The 25,658-nt window shown below is 41.0% G+C and overlaps 1 protein-coding gene across 1 annotated transcript in view; it reads left to right on the top strand.

The window, feature by feature from the left end:
- CPA6 (carboxypeptidase A6) overlaps window positions 1-25,658 on the top strand; it is a 431,756-nt gene that overhangs the window by 170,025 nt on the left and 236,073 nt on the right. The window contains exon 2 of the mRNA XM_003408213.4: window positions 12,886-12,961. Within this exon, the coding sequence (XP_003408261.3) occupies window positions 12,886-12,961 (76 nt within the window). The remainder of the gene's footprint in view (window positions 1-12,885; window positions 12,962-25,658) is intronic.

Here is a 25,658-nt window from a genome sequence, read left to right as displayed (position 1 = left end):
CTGTTTTTCGCAGCAGCTACACTATTTTACATTCCCACCATAGTATATGAGGGTTCCAGTTTCTCCCCATTCTTGCCAGCACTTGTTATTTTCCATTTTTGTTGTTGTTAATTCTAGCCATCCAGTGGTTAAGAGCTATGGCTGATAACCAAGAGGTCGGCAGTTCGAATCCACCAGCCGCTCCTTGGGAACCCTATGGGGGGGGGCAGTGCTACTCTGTCCCGTAGGGTTGCTATCCATAGCAACAGGATTTTTCGGAGTAAGTGTGAAGTCGTAACTGATTTGTGTTTTGATTTGCATTTCCCTAATGACTAATGGCATTGAGCATCTTTTCATGTGTAATTGACCATTGCGATCATTATTTTTTAAATCAATTTTATTTAATTTTGTTTCATACATGTGATTGTGACTAAACATAAGGGTTGTTAACCAAACTTAATGCCAGCTTAAGGGTTGTTAACCAAACTTAATGCCAGCATTTTCGCAACATAATCTCATTTATCATGTAAGGCAAGGAGACAAAATGTAAATAAATCATGAGTGAATACGTATTAACAATTACTGGGGAGATTAGTTACCTGGGATTTCCTGCTGCCTCTATACTATATCCTTAAACTATAATTAAAACCTCCTGTGCTTTCATTCTTCAGATAACTTTATGTCAGCTCTCAGAGTTAGACACGTCTGACCTACAGACACACATACATATAAGCAGCTGGTTGCCTAGTAGCCTGTCTAACCTTAACTTAGGCTTTTGATTACCTCATATTGATCCCAAAGGGTAGCTACAGAGCAGTGAATTACTTAATATGGCCCTTCTAGCCCTCGTCTTTGTCACTCACACCAAATGACTGGGTGGACTATGCAAACGAGGTGCTTGTGGCCTTCTAAGGGTATTAGATAGTTTGCCAATAATGTAAATAAGGTACGTGGCGCCTTGTGGAGGTTGTTGTGTTGTTAGGTGCCATTGAGTTGGTTCCAACTCACAGCGACCATATGTACAACAGAAAAAAAAAAAAATACTGCCGGGTTCTGTTCCCTCCTCATGATCCTTGTTACTCTTGAGCCCATTGCGGAAGCCACTATGTCAGTCCATCTTGTTGAGGGTCTTCCTCTTTTTCACCGATCCTCCACTTTACCAAGCATGATGTCCTTCTTCAGGGACTGGTCGCTCCTGATAACCTGTGCAAAGTATGTGAGACGAAGTCTCAACATCCTTGCTTCCAAGGAGCATTCTGGCTGTACTTCTTCCAAGACAGACTTGTTCTTTTAGCAATCCATCATATAGTCAACATTCTTCACCAACACCATAACTCAAAGGTGTTCATTCTTCTTCAGTCTTCCTTATTCATTGCCCGGCTTTTGCATGCATATGAGGCAATTGAAAACACAGTGGCTTGGGTCAGGAGCACCTTAGTTCTTAAAGTAACATCTTTGCTTTTTAACACTTTAAAGAGATCTTTTGTAGCAGGTTTTTACCCTGTAATGCATATTCTGATTTCTTGACTGCCGCTTCCATGGGTATTGATTGTGGATCCAAGTAAAATGAAATCCTTGACCACGTCAGCCTTTTCTCCATTTATTGTAATGTTGCTTATTGGTCCAGTTGTGAGGATTTTTGTTTTCTTTGTGTTGAAGTATAATCCATACTGAAGGCTGTGGTCTTTGATCTTCATTAGTAAGTGCTTCAAGTCCTCTTCACTTTCAGCAAGCAGGGTTGTGTCATCTGCATAACACAGGTTGTCAATGAGTTTTCCTCCAATCCTGATGCCCCATTCTTCTTCATATAGTCCAGCTTCTCGGATTATTTGCTCAGCATAAAGATTGAATAAGTATGGTGAAAGGATACAACCCTGGCACACACCATTCCTGAGTTTAAATCATGCAGTATCTCCTCGTTGTCTTCAAATGACTGCCTCTTGGTCTATGTACAGGTTCTTCATGAGCACTATTAAGTTTTCTGGAATTCCCATTCTTTGCAATGTTATTCATATTTTTTTTTATGATCCACATAGTCGAATGCCTTTGCGTAGTCAATAAAACACAGGTAAACATCTTCCTGGTATAATCTGCCTTCAGCCAGGATCCATCTGACATCAGCTATGATACCCCTAGTTCCACATCCTCTTCTGAATCTGGCTTGAATTTCTGGAAGTTCCCTGTCGATGTACTATTGCAACCACTTTTGAATGATCTTCAGCGAAATTTTGCTTGCATGTGATATTAATGATATTGTTCAGTAATTTCTGCATTCAGTTGGATCACCTTTATAGGGAATAGGCATAAATATGGATCTCTTTCAGTCTGTTGGCCAGGTAGCTATCTTCCAAATTTCTTGGCATAGACTAGTGAGCACTCTCAGAGCTGCATCCATTTGTTGAAACATCTCAATTGGTATTCTGTCAATTCCTGGAGTGTTGTTTTTTGCCAGTGTCTTCACTGCAGCTTGGACTTCTTCCTTCAGGACCATCAGTTCTTGATCATATGCTGCCTGGTGAAATGATTGAACATCTACTAATTCTTTTTGTTACAGGGACTCTGTGTGTTCCATCTTTTTTTGATGCTTCCTGCATCGTTCAGTATTTTGCCCATAGAATCCTTTAATATTGCAACTCGAGGCTTACATCTTTTATTCAGTTCTTTCAGCTTGAGAAATGCCAACCATGTTCTTCTCTTTTTGTTTTCTAACTCCAAGTCCTTGTACTGTTATTATATTACTTTGTCTTCTCGAGCTGCCCTTTGAAATCTTCCATTCAGCTCTCTTACTTCATCATTTCTTCCTTTTTCTTTAGCTACTCAGCGTTCAAAAGTAAGTTTCAGAGTCTCTTCTGACATCCATTTTGGTCTTTTCTTTCTTTCCTGTCTTTTTAATGACCTCTTGCTTTCTTCATATATGATGTCCTTGATGTCACTGCACAACTCATCTTGTCTTCAGTCATTACTGTTCAATGCATCAACTCTATTCTTGAGAGAGATGGTCTCTAAATTCAGGTGGGATATATTCAAGGTCATACTTTGACTCTTGTCGACTTGTTCTAATTTTCTTCAGTTTCAACTCGAAATTGCATATGAGCAATTGATGGTCTGTTCCACAGTTGGCCACTGATCTTGTTCTGACTGATGATACTGAGCTTTTCCATCGTCTCTTTCCACAGATGTAGTCAGTTTGATTTCTGTGTGTTCCATCTGGCGAGGTACACGTGGATAGTCACCGTTTGTGTTGAAAAAAGGTATTTGCAATGAAATGTAGTTGGTCTTGCAAAATTCTATCATGAGATCTCTGGTATCATTTCTGTCACCCAACCCCTGTTTTCCAACTACTTATCCTTCTTTGGTTTCAACTTTGGCATTCCAATAACCAGTAATTATCAATGCATTCTGATTGCATGCTTTATCAATTTCAGACTGCAGAAGTTGGTAAAAATTTTCAGTTTCTTTATCTTTGGCCTTAGTAACTGGTGTATAAATTTGAATAATAGTCATATTAACTGGTCCTCCTTGTAGGCATGTGGATATTACCCTATCACTGACAGTGTTGTACTTCAGTGGTGATAAATACAATGCTATTCCTCTTCAATTTGTCATTCTCAGCATAGTAGACCATATGATTATCTGATTCAAAATGGCCAATACCAGTCCATTTCAGCTCACTAATGCCTAGGATATCGATGTTTATGCATTCCATTTCATTTTTGACGATTTCCAAATTTCCTAGTTTCATACTTTGTACATTCCACATTCCGATTATTAATGGATGCTTGCAGCTGTTTCTTCTCATTTTGAGTCATGCCATATCAGAAAATGAAAGTCCTGAAACCTTAACTCCATCCACATAATTAGAGCCAACTCCGCTCTGAGGAGACAGGTCTTCCTCAGTCATCTTTTGTGTGCCTTCCAACCTAAGAGCATCATCTTCCAACACTCTACCAGACAATGTTCCACTGCTATTCATAAAGTTTTCACTGTCTAATTTTTTTCAGAAGTAGACCACCAGGCCCTTCTTCCTAGTCAGTCTTAGCCTGGAAGTTCAGCTGAAACTTCTCTGCCGTGGGTGACCCTGCTGGTATTTCTATACAGATGGCATAATTTCCAGCATCACAGCAACATGCAAGCCTCCAGAGTACGACAAACTGACAGATGTGGAGGTGGGACCATATAAATAAGGTCTGTGGAACCCTAATGAGGGGATTGGTCAGTTTTGCCATCCCACTAGGCTTAGAATGAGCCATCCCAGAGCCAAGAGTGGAGCGCGTCCTTTGGAGCTGGGATCCATGGGCTAAGAATGCCCTAGATCCAGGTGACAGAGAGAGTTTTAACTCTGGAGATGGCGAGAGACGGGAGAAGCAGTGGCAGAGAAACAGCACCAGCAGAGGCAACAAAACCAGGAGATGGCAGGAAACAGTATGGCCAGCATCCTGGCCCACAGAGTGAGAAAGCTGAGTGCCTTCAGGCAGGAGGCTTCCTGACAAAGTGGGGTGCCTCTGGTCACTTGGTGGCGGAGCTAGGCTTACCACCCCATTAAGCAAGACAGCTGAGCACCTTCCGGCCGAGGCTTATTGGCCAAGTGAGGTGTGTCCTAGCCCTTATCTGCAGACCTAAAAGAGGGTTGTAACACTTGCTCAAGCAGGGCAGAGGCCAAGGGACTGAAGAGAGGCATGTCTGCTGGCAAAGGCTAAGAAGAGCCTGTTCTGATCAAAAAACTGTATTGTAAGCATTCCTGGACATAAATTGTAACCTGTTACTTTCCCTTATAAGCCCCATAGTCGTGAGTATTGTCTGTGAGTTCTGTGTGGCCATCGCAACAAATTATTGAATGCAGCAGAAAAGTAAAGACTGCTGTGGAAGGCACTGTTGGTGTCAGAACTGGTAAAAGGTTGGAGGGTGAAGACATGTCTGACCTCCCCATCGTAGGAATCAGCCTTGGGCTGTTAACCTTAATCCTCCTTCCCCCTCATGAACTTAGAGAAGTCAGACACCCTGCCACACCATTTTTACAGTAGGTAACCGGTTGCTGTCAGGTGATTCTGACTCATAGCAACTCCATGTATGTCAGAATAGAACTGTGCTCCATAGGGTTTTCAATGGCTGATTTTTCAGAAACAGGTTCCCAGTCCTTTCTTTCAAGGTGCCTCTTGGTGGACTTGAACCTCCAATTTTTTGGTTAGCAGCTGAGCATGTTAATGGTTTGCACCACCCAGAGACTCCCAAAGGGTAGTCAGGGGCCTTAAACTGATATTGCCACCTAAAAAAAAAAAAGCGGCTGAAAAAACTGATAAATTATAAAGGAAGCCTCTTGGTTCTCCTTTGAGAGTTGTGCACTTCTGATTTTTATCCCCACATTCCAGTAGAAACCTCCTAGTTGGTAATACCAAATGAGTGTTCACCTCTTGAAAAAAAGGCAAGCTATCAGATTTAGGGAAGGTAAGCTTTTTGTTTGATGAGACAACTGGGGCCTTTGGGAGTCATTGGATTTTACATGCTAAATAAAGAGCTCTTGTTGGTTTTTGGTTGCTGGATATTTCACCAGTGTAATTTATTGGCTTGTAAAAAAAAGTATGACATTTCATGGGTTCTCCTACTTAGCTTTCCTTTCTTTTTTTTTTAAACATTTTATTGTGCTTTAGGTGAAAGTTTACAGAGCAAATTAGTGTCTCATTCAAAAATGTATACACAAATTGTTTCATGACATTGGTTGCAATTCCCACAATATGTTAGCATTCCCTCTTTCTACCCCAGGTTCCCTGTTTCCATTCATCCAGTTTTCCTGCCCCTTCCTGCCTTCTCATCTTTGCTTTTGAGCAGGTGTTGTCCATTTGGTCTCATATACTTGATTGAACTAAGAAGCACATTCCTCACGTGCGTTATTGTTTGTTTTATAGGCCTGTCTAATTTTTTGCTGAAAGGTAGACTTTGGAAGTGGCTTCAGTTCTGAGTTAGAAGGGCATCTGGGAGCCATAGTCTCCTCCCCAGTCTCTGAGTCCTTCCAGTCTCTTCAGACCAATAAGTCTGGTCTTTTTTGTGAATTTGAATTTTGTTCTACATTTTTCTCCTGCTTTGTCTGGAACCCTCTATCATGATCCCTGTCAGAGCAGTTGGTGGTGGTCATCAGGCACCATCTAGTTCTTGGCTCAAGCTGGTGGAGGTTCTGGCTCATGTGGTCCATTAGTCCTTTGGACTAATATTTTCTTTGTGTCTTTGGTTTTCTTCATTCTCCTTTGCTCTGGGCGGAATGGAACCAATAGATGTATCTTAGAAGGCCACTCGCAAGCTTTTAAGACCCCAGACACTACTCACAACAGTAGCATGTAGAAAATTTTTCTTTATGAACTCTGTTATGCCATAATTAGCTTTTCTTATTCTCTGTTCTTTTATGAGTAATCAAACAGTAATAAACACATTTTGAAGGCTCACCTGAGAATTTATAAAACCAGGATGAAGTGAACTTTTTGTTATAAAAATGACAAAGCTGGGTTCAAATAATTGCTTTCAGGGTTAAATAATCCCAGAGTTGATTCCTTTACATCCTGTACTCACAGAAGAGGAACAGACTGCCAAGCTGAATTATCCATCATTTAAAAAAAGAAATGGAAAAAAAAAAAAAAATCTTCCCATAGATATAAAATGGCTCCAGATTGCTTTCATTGCACCCTTGAGGAGCTGACAGGGCCCCAGATGGAGGTGTTTTTCAGCAAACTGTCAAGTGATCCATCCATCAAAACAACTGTATCACCCAGTAGAGTTATCTTTCTTTGCCAAGAATTATACTGGGTCAGGTGGGAGAGACCAGGGTATTATCAATCCAGGAAAAATACAAAAACGTGTACCTGAAATGAAGGGAGGGAAGATGTAATTACATTTTAATTCCGAAGGCCATATTTAGGGTTGTTTTACAGCAAGTTGTTGATGATTTTTACCCTCTGCTTTCTCTTATTCTTTCCAAAAATATGGACTTAATGATACTGATGCAGTGTTGGTTTCCTATTGCTGCCATAATGAAATACCACAAACTGGGTAGTTCATAAAAACAGAAATTTGTTATCTCACGGTTCTGGAGGCTAGGAGTCCGAAATCAAGGTGTCGGCCGTGTTGATTCCTTCTAAGGGCTCTGAGGGAGAATCTGGGCTTTGCCTCTCTCCTAGCTTCTGGTGACAGCTGGTGATCCTAGGAGTTCCTTGTCAGTCCAATCTCTGCCTCTCTTCACGTGGCTATCTTCCCTCTGTGTCTGTGTGTCTTCCCCACTTTTATAAGGACTCACTCATTGGATTTGGACCCAGTGTGACTTCATGTTAATTTAACTGACATCTTCAAAGAGCCTCTTTCCAAACAAGGTCACATTCACAGATACCAGGGGTTAGGACTTCGACATATCTTTCTGGAGGATACGATTCAATCCATTACAAATACTGAGAGGTTGTTTTATGTGATTTTGAGGAAATAAAAACTGCAAAGCCATAATAGAGTGGTAATGCCTCAACCATTTCAAAGTACCATCAGTAAACCAAGTACTGTAATTAAGAGACCTACAGAGGGTATAAGAGATCATTTGAAATAACAAAACTAAATTGATTGGAAATAACAACACAGCCCCCCAAAATTATCACTCAACAATCCAGAATCCCTTGGGGGTTCAATGCCCTCCATATTAGATTTACCTAGCCTTGGAAACTGTTCTGCATAGTGAAACCATGGGAAAGTAAGCAAATTTCATCATTCTTCCTGGCACACCTTTGAGGCTAGAGAGACAACTCCTGGGTAAACTGGTAGTTTTTATTTTCTATGTATGGCATTAGTAATATTCAACTTCAATCATTGTAAAATGCCATAGAGGATTATGAAAAATATTCATTCCTATTATTAAACTTTTTTAGTTTTTCCTTATATTTCCTCTAGGAGCCAATCATTCTCAAGAATCTCCTTTATGCAAGTCTTTTAATTAGTATTCAATGACCATCTACTTTATGCAACCCCTAGGTATCAGTCACTTTGTTGTACTGTGAGGGCTTGCATGTTGCTGTGAAGCGGAAGCTATGCCACCAGGATTCAGATACCAGCAGGGTCACCCACGGAGGACAGGTTTCAGCTGAGCTTCCAGACTAAGACAGACTAGGAAGAAGAACTTGGAAGTCTATTTCTGAAAAGAATTAGCTGGTGAAAATCTTATAAATTGCAGCAGAACATTGTCTGATAATGGTGCTGGAAGATGAGCCCCCCAGGTTGGAAGGCACTCAAAAGACGACTGGGGAGGAGCTGCCTCCTCAAAGTAGAGTCACCCTTAATGATGTGGATGGAGTAAAGCTTTTGGGGCCTTCATTTGCTGATGTGGCATGACTCAAAATGAGAAGAAACAGCTGCAAACATCCATTAATAATCAGAACCTGGAATGTATGAAGTATGAGTCTAGAAAAATTAGAAATCATCAAAAATGAAATGGAATGCATAAACATCAATATCCTAGGCATTAGTGACCTCAAATGGACTGGTATTGGCCATTTTGAATTGGACAATCATATAGTCTAATATGCGGGGAATGACAACCTGAAAAGGAATGGTGTTGCATTCATAGTCCAAAAGAACATTTCAAGATCTATCTTGAAGTACAACGCTGTCAGTGATAGGGTAATCTCCATACGCCTACAAGGAAGACCAGTTAATACGACTACTTACATACCACTACTAAGGCCAAAGATGAAGAAATTGAAGAGTTTTATCAGCTTCTGCAGTCTGAAATTGGTTGAACATGCAATCAGGATGCATTGATAATTACTGATGATTGGAATGCCAAAGTTGGAAACAAAGAAAAAGGATCGGTAGTTGGAAAATATGGCCTTGGTGATAGAAACAATGCCAGAGATCGAATGATAGAATTTTGCAAGACTGCATCATTGCACATACCTTTTTTCACCAACATAAATGACACTATACACATGGACCTCGCAAGATGGAACACATAGGAATCAAATCGGCTACATCTTTGGAAAGAGATGATGGGAAAGCTCAATATTATCAGTCAGAACAAGGCCAGGGGCCAACTGTGGAACAGACCATTGATTGCTCATATGCAAGTTCAAGCAGAAACTGAAGAAAATCAGGCCAAGTCCACAGGAGCCAAAATATGACCTTGAGTATATTCCACCTTAATTTAGAGACCATCTCAAGAATAGACTTGACATGTTGAACACTAATGACCTAAGACCAGACAAGTTGTGGAAGGACATCATACCTGAAGAAAACAAGAGGTCATTGAAAAGATAGGAAAGAAAGAAAAGACCAAGATGAATGGCAGAAGAGACTCTGAAACTAGCTCTCAAACATTGAACAGCTGAAGCAAATGGAAGAAATGATGAAGTAAAAGAGCTGAACAGAAGATTGCAAAGGGTAGCTAGAGAAGACAAAGTATTATAATGACATGTACAAAGAGCTGGAGATGGAAAACCAAAAGGGAAGAACACGCTTGGCATTTCTCAAGCTGAAAGAACTGAAGAAAAAATTCAAGCCTCGTATTGCAATAGTGAAGGATTCTATGGGGAAAATATTAAATGATGCAGGAAGCATCAAAAGAAGATGGAAGGAATATATAGAGTCATTATACCCAAAAAAGTTAGTTGACGGTCAACCATTTCAAGAGGTAGCATATGATCATGAACTGATGGTACTGAAGAAGCCCAAGCTGCACTGAAGGCATCAGCGAAAAACAAGGCTCCAGGAATTGATGGAATATCAGTTGAGGTGTTTCAACAAACGAATATGGCACTGGAAGTACTCATTTGTCTATGCCAAGAAATATGGAAGACAGCTTCCTGGCCAACCTACAGGAAGGGATCCATATTTATGCCTATTCCTGAGAAAGGTGATCCAACCAAATGCAGAAATTATCCAACAATACTATTAATATCACATGCAAGCAAAATTTTGCTGAAGATCATTCAAAAGCTGCAGCAGTGTGTCGACAGGGAACTGCCAGAAATTCAGGCCAAATTCAGAAGAGGACATGGAACTAGGGATATCATTGCTGCTGTAAGATGGATCTGCGCTAAAATCAGGAAATACCAGAAGGATGTTAAAAAAAAAAAAAAAACCCCGTTGCTGTTGAGTCGAGTCGATTCTGACTCATAGCGACCCTATAGAACAGAGTAGAACAGCCCCACAGAGTTTCCAAGGATTCGAACTGCTGACCTTTTTGTTAGCAGCCATAGCACTTAACCGCTACGCCACCAGGGTTTCTGAAGGATGTTTACCTGTGTTTTATTGACTATGCAAAGGCATTTGACTGTGTAGATCATAACAAATTATGGATAACATTGCAAAGAATGGGAATTCCAGAACACTTAATCGTGCCCATGTGGAAGCTATACATAGATCAAGAGGCAGTTGTTTGGACAGAACAAGGGGCTACTGTGTAGTTTAAAGTCAGGAAAGGTGGGCATCAGGGTTGTATCCTTCCACCATACCTATTCGATCTGTATGCTGAGCAAGTAATCCAAGAAGCTGAACTACATGAAGAAGAACAGGACATCAGGACTGGAGCAAGACTCATCAACAACCTGCATTATGCAGATGACACAACCTTGCTTGCTGAAAGTGAAGAGGTCTTGAAGCACTTACTGATAAAGATCAAAGACCACACATATTACACTTCAACATTAAGAAAACAAAAATCCTCACAACTGGACCAATAAACAACATCATGATAAATGGAGAAAAGATTGAAGTTGTCAAGGATTTCATTTTACTTGGGTCCACAATCAACACTCATGGAAGCAGCAGTCAAGAAATCAAAAGACACACTGCATTGGGCAAATCTGCTTCAAAGGCCCTCTTTAAAGTGTTCAAAAGCAAAGATGTCACCTTGAAGACTAAGGTGCACATGACACAAGAATGGTGTTTTCAATTCCATCATATGCATGTGAAAGCAGGTCAATGAATAAGGAAGACCAAAGAAGAATTGACGCCTTTGAATTGTGGTGTTGGCGAAGAACATTGAATATACCATGGATTGCCAAAAGAATGAACAAATCTGCCTTGTAAGTACAACCAGAGTGCTCCTTAGAAGCAGGGATGGCGAGACTGTGTCTTCCATACTTTGGACATGTTGACAGGAAGGATCAGTCCCTGGAGAAGGACATTATGCTTGGTAAGGTACAGGGTCAGCAGAAAAGAGAAGACCCTCAACGAGATGGATTGACGCAGTGGCTGCAACAGTGGGCTCAAACATAACAATGATTTTAAGGATGGCGCAGGACTGGGCAGTGTTTTGTTCTGTTGTGCATAGGGTCGCTATGAGTCAGAATTGACTCAACAACACCTAACAACAACAACAAACAACTCTTTGTAAAATACATTGATCAGTTGTGATTGTTATATACCAGATCTGTGCTCCTCAGCCTGTGCTCGTCATGACACATTTGGAAAATGATAATACTTGTCTAACACACCTGGGGAGGGGGACCACCACTGCAGAGAACTCTCAAGTCTTCAGGCACAATTCATGATCTTTACAGAAACAATCTTATAAAGTGCTCAGATATAATTATGACTATTGTAAAATGTTATTGGTTGTAAAAATTGATTTGAAAAAGTTTACAACCATCAATATCTTGCGGCACACCTATAACCTTTTGTGGCCAGTTGGGAAGCTCTGTACTAGAGAAATAATATGCTCCATGTTGGTTTTAGTTGTCGTTGGGTTGGCTCCAACTCATGGTGACCTTACGTACAATGGAATGAAACATCGTCCATTCCTGCGCTGTCTTCATGATTGTGGGTATGTTTGAGTCCATTGTCACAGCTATTGGGTAGTGCCTTCCAACTCGGCGGTTCATCTTCCAGCACTATATCCAACTATATTGTTTTCTGATCCATAGGTTTTCATTGACTGATTTTTTAAGTAGATCACCAGGCCTTTCTTTCTAGTCTTAGTCTGGAAGCTCTGCTGAAACCTATCCACCATGGGTGACCCTGCTGGTATTTGAAATACTGGTGGCATAGCTTCCAGCATCATAGAAACATACAAAAGCTACCACAGTACAACAAATTAATATGTCCCATTGTTGTTTGGTGCCATCAAGCTGATTTCAACTCATAGTGACCCCATGTGACAGAGTAGTATTGTCCCATGGGGTTTTCTAGCTATAATCTTTATGGAAGCAGGTCGCCAGATCTTTCTCTCATGTAGCCACTGGGTGGGTTTGAACCACCAGCCTCTCAGTTAACAGCCAAGCACTTAACTGTTGTGCCATCAGGGCTCCTATATGCTTCATCCAAAAAAACCCATTGCCATCGAGCCAATTCCGACTCACAGCAACCCTATAAAACAGAGCAGAACTGCCCCATAGAGTTTCCAAGGAGCGCCTGGTGGATTCGAACTGCTGACCTTTTGGTTAGTAGACATAGCTCTTAACCACTATGCCACCAGGTTTCCATATGCCCCATAGAGATGGTCTTGTCATTACTGTTGTCAGTGTGAGAAGAATCCAAACCAGAAATGGTCCATAGTGTGTGCATTTCATATATCCTCTCACTGAAAAAGTCACACTCTTTTTCAGCATTAGCTATCATCAGGAATTTTCTTTCTTGGGATCTGCTCTGAGCTGTTCATGAAAGTTCCTGTCCCTATTGCCTGTTCCTGTGGTTTTGGCCTCTCTCTGCATTTATAACATTAAATGTGAGCCTGTAATTGTCAAGAGCTGATGTCTTAGTTTTAAGACAGAGAAAAAAGATCAATGCAACCATAGAGTAACAAGAACTGGGTAAAATACCTGCTGATCAGGCAAAAGTTTTGCTGTTTTATTTTTAAATGCAGAGGCAGTTTAAAAAAGAAGAAGAAAGAGATGGTAAATTTTTTTTTCAAAAAGTAAATATCACCTTTTTTTTTTTTCTTTTTTACAGTGATCAGGTGATAAGACTTATTCCCAAAACAGAAGAGGAAGCCTATGCACTGAAGAAAATACACCACCAACTTAAGGTAACGAAGTATCCACTTGCTTTTTGTGAGGAATTATCCTTGTATAACGTGTCTTCAGGGCTTTGCTGGCTGAAGTTGATTAACTGGAATTAGCCAGAAGAAGAGACGTTTAAGAGCTAAGTTGAAAGGACTTTTAAAGCACAGTTACATTAAGCTTGTTAAAAATTTTGCTATATGCAGGACACATTGCCAACTTACTAGTTCATTTGTTTATTTTCCATCTCCACGAGTTGAGAGCTTGTCCATTTTTGTTTACCACCATATTTGCAAAGAATGTCTGGTATGTTCTAGAAGCTCAATAAATATTTGGGTTTTCTTTTTTAACAAGTGAATGGATTTAGTTTATAATTTTCCAGAACTTCTTTTTCCTTCTTAAAATCCTGCTGCTAATCATCTATATACTTTCCTTCTAATTAAAACTTCAAGCAGAAGTAAGTTGAGGAAAATAAAATCTAGAAATTTAAGTTAATTAATTTTGCAATGTTTCAGTGGGTCTGACAAGAGAATTTGTTGGCAAAAGATGTAGGGCTTTGATTATTCAATCTTTGATGATTTTTATGGAGTTAGTGTTAGAGGGTTTCTCATTGTCCCATTATAGCAGAGAATGGAGTTTAGTTTGCTAAAAAGTTTTGATGAGAAACACGATGATTGGCTCTTTTCCATGCCTACCAACAACTGAACAAGCTCACGCAGTACGCGCCAGTTTGGCTTTGTTTTAACGGAAAGCAAAGTACCGTATGAGGAGGACTTCCTTTGCCCCATAGGGTTTCCAAGGTGTGCCTGGTGGACTCAAACTGAGGGCCTTTTGGTCAGCAACCATAGCTCTTAACTACTATGCCATCAGGGTTCCCTAATCTTTAATATGGAATAGATGAAGATTTGTCCCAGGTGACTGAAGTACAGTCTTACCTGAAAAGAGTGTTAGGGGATGAAGGAAGAGGGATAGACTTTGTGGTGTTTGAAGATATTTGTAATTATCAATCATTTGGTCTTCTAGTTTTATTTTTCTCTTTGTCATTTTGGTTTCAAATATTGAATTTATTGCCAAATGCAGTTTTGAACTTTGAGTTTATCGATGTCTTTTCTCCGTCCCCTTTCCCAACCTGTACACATGTGATATCCAGTTTAAGCTCTGTGTCTCATTACAAGGTCTCTCCCTCCCCCCCGGGGTGAGGTTGCAAGAGCTCCTTCATCCAATACCAAAACTGTTGTTACTTTATCAATACCAGGGGAACTGTGCTTGCTGAGGGTTTCCTCCTCCCAGGAACCTTCAGAATACTGATGTTAACTCTTTTCTGGTCATGTATGATCCTCAAGCCCATGATAGCCTTTTCAGCAGCATTATCTAAACACTCTTATAAATACTCAGTCCACCAGGGACTTAGAAGTTACAAACAAAGCAAATTTTGAGAGATCTTTCAGTTTTCGTTGCAACGGTGTTTTTTAAATATACCACTGGAAAAACAAAAAAAAAAGCTACTTTTCACCTAGGGTTTCCAGTGTTTCAGGGAACAAATATTCTGACCAAATTTTGGAATGAAGGATTTGGCAAAGGATTGTTTTTCCAATTTGTGAATTTATTTACATGATAGCCTTAGAAAGTTATGAAAACTAAATTGCACGTAGTTAGATGTGATGATCGCAAAAGCAATAAAAATAACATCATTGAAGACTGTGCAGGTTATATATAAAACCCCAAAAGCAAACTTACTACCATCGAGTCGATTCCGACTCCTAGCAACCCTATAGGACAGAGTAGGACTGCCTCATGGAGTTTCCAAGGTTATGTGGAAGTCCTCCTGCATCACTGGGGATGGAACCCAAAGCTGTTGAGCATTAGGGCATCTGGCACTGATGACAGCTCATTTGCATTGTGTTCCTTTTTTGTAAGTGTTTAAAGAAAAACATGCCCGCATACTGTTTTCATTGAGCACTTAAGGAAAGGTAGTAAGTGGGGAGAAAGTGGAGGAAATGGTTCTGATGTGAAGGAGCTTAGAGGATAACTAAGAAAAGGGAGGAGAAAGGGCTGGTGAGGAAAGAGGGAGCAGAAGGAAGCGAGGGGAAGGGTGAATATTGGAATACTGGTGATGCACTAGTGACGCCGCTCTGTAGAGAATCGGGTTCACACCCTTGCAGTCACCATGTATCAGTCACAGGGCTGAGGACTTTCCCACTGAATGCTTCATCTTATCCCTATGAGGTGAGTACTGTCATTATTGCCATTTTATGGATGAAGAAACTGAGAGATACAGACAGAGGTTAAGTAGCTTGCCCCAGATCAGAGTGTGGGATTGGAACACAAATCTGGACAGTGCCAGGCTCTCTAGAACCCATGCGAGACCCACCTCTTGCCTCTGGCTCATTTGCTGTGATCATCTTCGCAATGGAGAGAATCATGGCCTAGAATGCAAAGCATTGGAGCCTAGACTCACAATGTGAAAATTATTATAGTCTTGTTTACTTTATTCTTTTTGTCAGGGTCAACAAGACCATTCCCAGGTTTGCTGAGTTGCTGCAAAGACTCACAGGACTCAGCATATGGTTGTACCCATGGCGAGGATATATCACGGCAATGGAGTACAAAGCAAAATCAGCATAAGGGAAAAGGCACATGGATAAAATCTGGGGAAAACCAGTCTCAAGCTTCCAAGAATCCTCTCCCAGGAGACTTACACAAGATGCTTAATTCCCTAGCAACATGTGTGAAATGTTATCTATCATGGCAGCTTCTTAAAGACTCAGTGCCCAAGGTTTTTCCTGTGGGCTGGAATTTAGATACTTCTGTCTGCTGTTGTTGTTAGTTGCCATTGAGTCGGCTCTAACTCACGGCAACCTCACGTACAGCAGGACTAAACATTTCTCAGTCTTGTACGTCTTCATGATCTTTGATATGTTTGAACCCATTCTTACCATCATGTGTCAATCCATCTCACTGAGGGTTTCCCTCATTTTCAGTGACCCTCTACTTTATTAAATACGATGTTCTTTTATAGCGATTTATCTTTTCTGATGATGTGTCCTAAGTAAGCAAGCCAAAGTCTCTCTGTCTTCGATTTTAAGGAGCATCCGGTTGTATTTCCTCTAAAACTAATCTGTTTGGTCTTCTGGCAGACCATGGTATATTCGGTATTCTTCACCAACATCACAATTTAAAGCATCAATTCTTCTCCTGTCATCCTTTTTCACTGTCCAGCTTTTGCATGCATGTGAGGTGACTGAAAAAAACATGGCTTCAGACAGGAGCTCTTTAGTCATCAAAGTGACATCTTTAGTTTTTACAGCTTTAAAGAAGTCTCTTGCTGCAGATTTTCTCAGTGCAATGTGTCATTTGATTTCTTGACTGCTGCTTCCACGGATGTTGTTTTGTTTTTTTTTTTAATTAACTTTTATTAAGCTTCAAGTGAACATTTACAATTCCAATCAGTCTGTAACATGTAAGTTTACATGTATCTTACTCCCTTCTCCCACTTGCTCTCCCCCTATTGAGTCAACCCTTTCAGTCTCTCTTTTCATGCCAATTTTGCCAGCTTCCCTCTCTCTCTATCTTCCCATCCCCCCTCCAGTCAAGAGTTGCCAACACACTCTCCAGTGTCCACCTGATTTAATTAGCTCTCTCTTCATCAGCATCTCTCTCCCCGCCGCTGACCAGTCCCTTTCATGTCTGATGAGTTGTCTTCGGGGATGGTTCCTGTCCTGTGCCAACAGAAGGTCTGGGGAGCATTGCCACCGGGATTCCTCCAGTCGCAGTAAGACCATTAAGTACGGTCTTTTTATGAGAATTTGGGGTGTGCATCCCACTGATCTCCTGCTCCCTCAGGAGTTCTCTGTTGTGCTCCCTGACAGGGCAGTCATCGATTGTGGCCAGGCACCAACTAGTTCTTCTGGTCTCAGGATGATGTAGGTCTCTGGTTCATGTGGCCCTTTCTGTCTCTTGGGTTCTTAGTTGTCGTGTGACCTTGGTGTTCTTCATTTTCCTTTGCTCCAGGTGGGTTGAGACCAATTGATGTATCTTAGATGGCCGCTTGTTAGCATTTAGGACCCCAGACGCCACATTTCAAAGTGGGATGCAGAATGTTTTCATAATAGAATTATTTTGCCAATTGACTTAGAAGTCCCCTCAAACCATGTTCCCCAGACCCCAGCCCCTGGTCCACTGACCTTTGAAGCATTCATTTTATCCCGGAAACCTCTTTGCTTTTAGTCCAGTCCAATTGAGCTGACCTTCCTTATATTGAGTGTTGTCTTTCCCCTCACCCAAAGCAGTTCTTATCTACTGATTGATCAATAAAAAACCCTCTCCCTCCCTCCCTCCCCCCCCCGTAACCACAAAAGTATGTGTTCTTCTCAGTTTTTTCTAATTTCTCAAGATCTTATAATAGTGGTCTTATACAATATTTGTCCTTTTGCCTCTGACTCATTTCGCTCAGCATAATGCCTTCCAGATTCCTCCATGTTATGAAATGTTTCAGAGATTCGTCACTGTTCTTTATCGATGCGTAGTATTCCATTGTGTGAATATACCACAATTTATTTACCCATTCGTCCGTTGACGGACATCTTGGTTGCTTCCAGCTTTTTGCTATTGTAAACAGAGCTGCAGTAAACATGGGTGTGCATATATCTGTTTGTGTGAAGGCTCTTGTATCTCTAGGGTATATTCTGAGGAGTGGGATTTCTGGGTTGTATGGTAGTTCTATTTCTAACTGTTTAAGATAACGCCAGATGGATTTCCAAAGTGGTTGTACCATTTTACATTCCCACCAGCAGTGTATGAGGGTTCCAATCTCTCCGCAGCCTCTCCAACATTTATTATTTTGTGTTTTTTGGATTAATGCCAGTCTAGTTCGTGTGAGATGGAATCTCATCGTAGTTTTAATTTGCATTTCTCTAATGGCTAATGATCGGGAGCATTTTCTCATGTATCTGTTGGCTGCCTGAATATCTTCTTTAGTGAAATGTGTGTTCATATCCTTTGCCCACTTCTTGATTGGGTTGCTTGTCTTTTTGTGGTTGAGTTTTGACAGAATCATGTAGATTTTAGAGATCAGGCGCTGGTCTGAGATGTCATAGCTGAATATTCTTTCCCAGTCTGTAGGTGGTCTTTTTACTCTTTTGGTGAAGTCTTTAGATGAGCATAGGTGTTTGATTTTTAGGAGCTCCCAGTTACCTGGTTTCTCTTCATCATTTTTGGTAATGTTTTGTATTCTGTTTATGCCCTGTATTAGGGCTCCTAGGGTTGTCCCTATTTTTTCTTCCATGATCTTTATCGTTTTAGTCTTTATGTTTAGGTCTTTGATCCACTTGGAGTTAGTTTTTGTGCATGGTGTGAGGTATGGGTCCTGTTTCATTCTTTTGCAAATGGATATCCAGTTATGCCAGCACCATTTGTTAAAAAGACTATCTTTTCCCCAATTAACTGACACTGGTCCTTTGTCAAACATCAGCTGCTCATACATGGATGGATTTATATCTGGGTTCTCAATTGTGTTCCATTGGTCTATGTGCCTGTTGTTGTACCAGTACCAGGCTGTTTTGACTACTGTAGCTGTATAATAGGTTCTGAAATCAGGTAGAGTGAGGCCTCCCACTTTCTTCTTCTTTTTCAGTAATGCTTTGCTTATCTGGGGGTTCTTTCCCTTCCATATGAAATTGGTGATTTGTTTCTCTATCCCCTTAAAATATGACATTGGAATTTGGATCGGGAGTGCGTTATATGTATAGATGGGTTTTGGTAGAATAGACATTTTTACTATGTTAAGTCTTCCTATCCATGAGCAGGGTATGTTTTTCCACTTAAGTATGTCCTTTTGAATTTCTTGTAGTAGAGCTTTGTAGTTTTCTTTGTATAGGTCTTTTACATCCTTGGTAAGATTTATTCCTAAGTATTTTATCTTCTTGGGGGCTACTGTGAATGGTATTGATTTGGTTATTTCCTCTTCGGTGTTCTTTTTGTTGATGTAGAGGAATCCAAGTGATTTTTGTATGTTTATTTTATAACCTGAGACTCTGCCAAACTCTTCTATTAGTTTCAGTAGTTTTCTGGAGGATTCCTTAGGGTTTTCCATGTATACGATCATGTCATCTGCAAATATTGATAGCTTTACTTCCTCCTTGCCAATCCGGATACCCTTTATTTCTTTGTCTAGCCTAATTGCCCTGGCTAGGACTTCAAGTACGATGTTGAATAAGAGCGGTGATAAAGGGCATCCTTGTCTGGTTCCCGTTCTCAAGGGAAATGCTTTCAGGTTCTCTGCATTTAGAGTGATACTGGCTGTTGGCTTTGCATAGATGCCCTTTATTATGTTGAGGAATTTTCCTTCAATTCCTATTTTGGTAAGAGTTTTTATCATAAATGGGTGTTGAACTTTGTCAAATGCCTTTTCTGCATCAATTGATAAGATCATGTGGTTTTTGTCTTTTGTTTTATTTATGTGATGGATTACTTTAATAGTTTTTCTGATATTAAACCAGCCTTGCATACCTGGTATAAATCCCACTTGATCATGGTGAATTATTTTTTTGATGTGTTGTTGGATTCTATTGGCTAGAATTTTGTTGAGGATTTTTGCATCTATGTTCATGAGGGATATAGGTCTATAATTTTCTTTTTTTGTAATGTCTTTACCTGGTTTTGGTATCAGGGAGATGGTAGCTTCATAGAATGAGTTGGGTAGTATTCCGTCTTTTTCTATGCTTTGAAATACCTTCAGTAGTAGTGGTGTTAAGTCTTCTCTGAAGGTTTGGTAGAACTCTGCAGTGAAGCCATCCAGGCCAGGGCTTTTTTTTGTTGGAAGTTTTTTGATTACCGTTTCAATCTCTTTTTTTGTTATGGGTCTATTTAGTTGTTCTACTTCTGAATGTGTTAGTTTAGGTAGGTAGTGTTTTTCCAAGAATTTATCCATTTCTTCTAGGTTTTCAAATTTGTTAGAGTACAATTTTTCGTAGTAATCTGAAATGATTCTTTTAATTTCATTTGGCTCTGTTGTGATGTGGTCCTTCTCGTTTCTTATTCAGGTTATTTGTTTCCTTTCCTGTATTTCTTTAGTCAGTCTGGCCAATGGTTTATCAATTTTGTTAATTTTTTCAAAGAACCAGCTTTTGGCTTTGTTAATTCTTTCAATTGTTTTTCTGTTCTCTAATTCATTTAGTTCCGCTCTAATTTTTATTATTTGTTTTCTTCTGGTGCCTGATGGGTTCCTTTGTTGCTCACTTTCTATTTGTTCAAGTTGTCGGGACAGTTCTCTGGTTTTGGCTCTTTCTTCTTTTTGTATGTGTGCATTTATCGATATAAATTGGCCTCTGAGCACTGCTTTTGCTGTGTCCCAGAGGTTTTGATAGGAAGTATTTTCACTCTCGTTGCTTTCTAAGAATTTCCTTATTCCCTCCTTGATGTCTTCTATAACCCAGTCTTTTTTCAGGAGGGTATTGTTCATTTTCCAAGTATTTGATTTCTTTTCCCTAGTTTTTCTGTTATTGATTTCTAGCTTCACTGCCTTATGGTCTGAGAAGATGCTTTGTAATATTTCGATGTTTTGGATTCTGCAGAGATTTGTTTTATGACCATGTGGTCTACTCTAGAGAATGTTCCATGTGCACTAGAAAAAAAAGTATATTTTGCAGCAGTTGGGTGGAGGGTTCTGTATAAGTCAATGAGGTCAAGTTGGTTGATTGTTGTAAGTAGGTCTTCCGTGTCTCTATTGAGCTTCTTACTGGATGTCCTGTCCTTCTCTGAAAGTGGTGTGTTGAAGTCTCCTACTATAAATGTGGAGGTGTCTATCTCACTTTTCAATTCTGTTAAAATTTGATTTATGTATCTTGCAGCCCTGTCATTGGGTGCATAAATATTTAATATGGTTATGTCTTCCTGATCAATTGTCCCTTTTATCATTATATAGTGTCCTTCTTTATCCTTTGTGGTGGATTTAAGTCTAAAGTCTATTTTTTCAGAAATTAATATTGCTACTCCTCTTCTTTTTTGCTTATTGTTTGCTTGATATATTTTTTTCCATCCTTTGAGTTTTAGTTTGTTTGTGTCTCTAAGTCTAAGGTTTGTCTCTTGTAGGCAGCATATAGATGGATCGTGTTTCTTTATCCAGTCCGTGACTCTCTGTCTCTTTATTGGCGCATTTAGTCCATTTACATTCAGCATAATTATAGATAAATAAGTTTTTAGTGCTGTCATTTTGATGCCTTTTCATGTGTGTTGTTGGCCATTTCATTTTTCCACATACTTTTTTGTGCTGAGACGTTTTTCTTAGTAAATTGTGAGATCCTCATTTTCATAATGTTTAACTTTGTGTTAGTTGAGTCGTTACGTTTTTCTTGGCTTTTATCTTGAGTTATGGAGTTGATATTCCTTTTTGTGGTTACCTTATTATTTACCCCTATTTTTCTAAGTAAAAACCTAACTTGTATCGTTCTATATCGTCTTGTATCACTCTCCATCTGGCAGTTCAATGCCTCCTATATTTAGTCCCTCTTTTTGATTATTGTGATCGTTTATCTATTGATTTCCATGATTCCCTGTTATGTGTATTATTTTATTTATTTATTTATTTTTTAGAATTAATCTTAATTTGTTTGTTTTTGTGCTTTCCCTATTTGAGTTGATATCAGGACGTTCTGCTTTGTGATCTTGTATTGTGCTGGTACCTGATATTATTGGTCATCTGACCAAACAATCTCCTTTAGCATTTTTTGTTGCCTTGGTTTGGTTCTTGCAAATTCTCTAAACTTGTGTTTATCTGTAAATATCTTAATTTCTCCTTCATATTTCAGAGAGAGTTTTGCTGGATATATGATCCTTGGTTGGCAGTTTTTCTCCTTCAGTGCTCTGTATACGTCGTCCCATTCCCTTCTTGCCTGCATGGTTTCTGCTGAGTAGTCTGAACTTATTCTTATTGATTCTCCCTTGAAGGAAACCTTTCTTTTCTCCCTGGCTGCTTTTAAAATTTTCTGTTTGTCTTTGGTTTTGGCAGGTTTGATGATAATATGTCTTGGTGTTTTTCTTTTTGGATCAATCTTAAATGGGGTTCGATGAGCATCCTGGATAGATATCCTTTCGTCTTTCATGATGTCAGGGAAGTTTTGTGTCAGGAGTTCTTCAACTATTTTCTCTGTGTTTTCTGTCCCCCCTCCCTGTTCTGGGACTCCAATCACTCGCAAGTTATCCTTCTTGATAGAGTCCCACATGATTCTTAGGGTTTCTTCATTTTTTTTAATTCTTTTATCTGATTTTTTTTCAGCTATGTTGATGTTGATTCCCTGGTCCTCCAGAAGTCTCAGTCTACATTCTAATTGCTCGAGTCTGCTTCTCTGACTTCCTATTGCGTTGTCTAATTCTGTAATTTTATTGTTAATCTTTTGGATTTCTACATGCTGTCTCTCTATGGATTCTTGCAACTTATTAATTTTTCCACTATGTTCTTGAATAATCTTTTTCAGTTCTTCAACAGTTTTATCAGTGTGTTCCTTGGCTTTTTCTGCAGTTAGCCTAATTTCATTTGTGATGTCTTGAAGCATTCTGTAAATTAGTTTTTTATATTCTGTATCTGATAATTCCAGGATTGTATCTTCATTTGGGAAAGATTTTGATTCTTTTGTTTGGGGGGTTGGAGAAGCTGTCATGGTCTGCTTCTTTATGTGGTTTGATATGGACTGCTGTCTCTGAGCCATCACTGGGAAACTAGTTTTTCCAGAAAATCCGCTAAAAAAAAAAAAAAATGCAGTCAGATCCCTATCAGAGTTCTCCCTCTGGCTCAGGCTATTCGGATGTTAATGGAGCCGCCTGGGGAGGGTCGGGGAGGGATCAGAGAGCTAGGAGAATAGCACCTCAGAATATAGCCCGAGTTGTTTGTGTTACTTGGAATGACTATTATATCTGAGATTTCCGCGGGGCGCGTCGCCTGTATGTACTGGCTGTGTGGAGATTGCCCCCCGGTGGGTCTGGCCCGCTGACGTCATGGTCAGATCCTCCGCTGTCAGCCCCACCCCCAAGGTTAAGGCTCCCCTACTGGGACGGTGCACTCCCGATTCCAAAATCAGTCGCTGCCTCCCGGGGACTCCCCGTCCCGCCAGCCGCGTCGCGCGCCGCCCCCGCGAACCAGGTGGGCTTCCCCCCCCGGGTCAGCTCAGGAGAGCGGAGCAGCTCCCCACGCCTGCGCCGCGACTGCACGTCCTGGCTGGGACGCTGCTCTCCCTGCTCCAAGACCAGTCACTGCCTTCCGGGGACTTCTCCCACCGGCTGCGCCGCCACGTCGCTCGCGTGAACCGGGTGGGCGCCGCCCGCGCGAATGGCTGGCCCCCCCCCGGGGTCAATTCAGGGGAATGTAGCTGCTCCCCATGCTCGCGCCCCGCCCTCTCCCCACCAAAATCCCGGCGGGATGGCTCCCCGGCTGGGACGCTGCTCTCCCCACTCCAAGACCAGTCACTTCCTCCCAGGGACTTCTCCCTCCGGCACGCTGCACCGCTCGTGCGCACTGGGTGGGCGCCTCCCGCACAAATGACTGGGCCCGCCCCCGGGGTCAATTCAGGGAAATGTAGCTGGTCCCCGCACTCGGGCCCCGCCCGCTTCCCGCCAAACTCCCAGCGGGACGGCTCCCAGGCTGGGACGCTGCTCTCCCCGCGCCAAGACCAGTCACTGCCTCCCGGAGACTTCTCCCACTGGCTGCGCCGCCACGCCGCCCGCGCCAACTGGCTGGGCTCGCTCCCGGGATGAGTTCGGGGGCTAGGGCTGGGCCCCTTGCCTGTGCCGTCTGCCCCCCTGGGCTGTGCCCCAAATCAGGCTCCGAAGGTCACCTGCCTGGTGCGCTGGCTCCTGGCTCTGAAAACAATCGCTGTCTGCCTGTATTTGTTCGTTCGCCATCTCTAAGTCTGTGTTTGTTGTTCAGAGTTCGTAGATTGTTATGTATGTGATCGATTCACTTGTTTTTCCGAGTCTTTGTTCTTTGTTGCAAGAGGGATCAGCGGTAGCATCCACCTAGTCCGCCATCTTGGCCCGCCTCCGCCAATCCCGGATGTTGATTTTTGATTCAAAAATAGAGTGAAATCATTGGCAACTTCAATTTTTTTCTCCACTTGTCGTGATGTCATTTATTGGTCCAGTTGTGAGGATTTTTGTTTTTTTTATGATCGAGTGTAATCCCTACTGAAGGCTGTAGTGTTTGACCTTCATCAGTAAGTGCTTCAGGCTGTCTTCATGTTTGGCAAGCAAAGTTGTGTCATCTGCATATTTCAGGTTGTTAATGAGTCGTCTCCTTCATATAGTCCAATTTCCTGGGTTATAGGACATGCTAAAATTTTAAACTCCCAAAAGGAAAGCAGTGTCCAGCAAAACCATACTGTTTGCACAGTTTAGGCACAGTGAGCCAATCTTATCAGTTAGGGTGGTGGGAACGCTCTGAAATTTCAAGTTCCCAGAAACCAGCCAACAGCCACCTTGCAAGCAAGCCTTTGCAAGGATGGCAGTTTCATGTCTGCTAAGTTAACTCTTTTCTGCACATTGCTTCATTTCTTTTCACAAAAGTCATCATACTTTTATTGGGCTGAAGTTTGAGGTATTGAGTTCAAAAAAATTTTTTATCTAGAAGCATCATGTTAACTTGATGTCCTTTTAAATTCAAATCATTTTGCCAAGTGATCCTTTGGCACTACTGAAAGCAGCAGTTGTGGTCAGACAGACAAAGCAGCCTGCAGAGAAGAAAGAATATGACTGTAATCTTATGTCCTGTGGAGCTGATGAGACAGAATTGAGGCTATGGCTAACAGCCTCTTTGCACATCCTGTACCCTATATCCAGAAAGAGTTTTCCGTTTTTTTCCCTGAAGCATACTGTGTTAGGCAGAATTCTAACATGGTCAAGATGCCTGCCCCATGGTGTAAAAGCCTGCATAATTCCTTTTCTGAGTGTGGGCAGATCTGATTATGTGGGTGGGACATTGATTATGTTGCATTATATGGCAAAGGGAGGTTATCTAGGGTGGGCCTGACCTAATTAGAGGAACCTTTTTTCTATGAGTTAGAATCGACTCAATGGAACCTGGTTTGGTTTTTCTGGTTTTTTAAAAGCCAAGTGTTTTCTTTGAGTGTTCAAGGAGGAAGAAGTCAGAGAGGTGTGTTCCTGCTGGTCTAGAAGAAAATGAAGCAAAAGGTTATGCTGTGAACTGTCCATGGGTGAAGGGATTATGCAAGTTTTATACATGGCAAGGACTACAGACAGATTCTAGGAGCAGAAAGCAGCCCCTAGCTGATAGCAGCAAGGCATTGGAGACCTCAGGAGACCAAGAAACTGAATTCTCCATACCCATGAGCTTGGAAGAGAAAGCTGAGGTCCAGACGAGAGCACAGCCCAGCTCACATCTTGAGATTTAGTCCTTGTTGGACCCTGAGCAGAAAATCCAACCAGCTGTGCCTTGACTTCTGACCTACAGAGCTGTGCAATGAAAAACGCGTATTGTTTTAAGCTGCAAAAAAAAAAAAAAGTTTTTTTTAAGGTGGTAATTTGTTCCACAGCAATAGATAACTAATAGACACAGGTAACCCCCTTATATCTTGGCTTTTGGTGGCTCTTAGTTTAATAGCATATCTGAATGCTTTAAGTTAGGTTTCCTGATTTCCTGCCTGTAACCAAGCATCTTTGAAAGAGTGAAGAGTGATTGGACTACCTGCTTAGGCTATAAATTCACTATGTCTTATCTGA

This window comes from Loxodonta africana, chromosome 14, assembly GCF_030014295.1.
Source record: "Loxodonta africana isolate mLoxAfr1 chromosome 14, mLoxAfr1.hap2, whole genome shotgun sequence".
NCBI lineage: Eukaryota > Metazoa > Chordata > Mammalia > Proboscidea > Elephantidae > Loxodonta > Loxodonta africana.
Note: the sequence above shows the minus strand (reverse complement) of the source record. Positions and strands in the feature narration are given on the sequence as shown.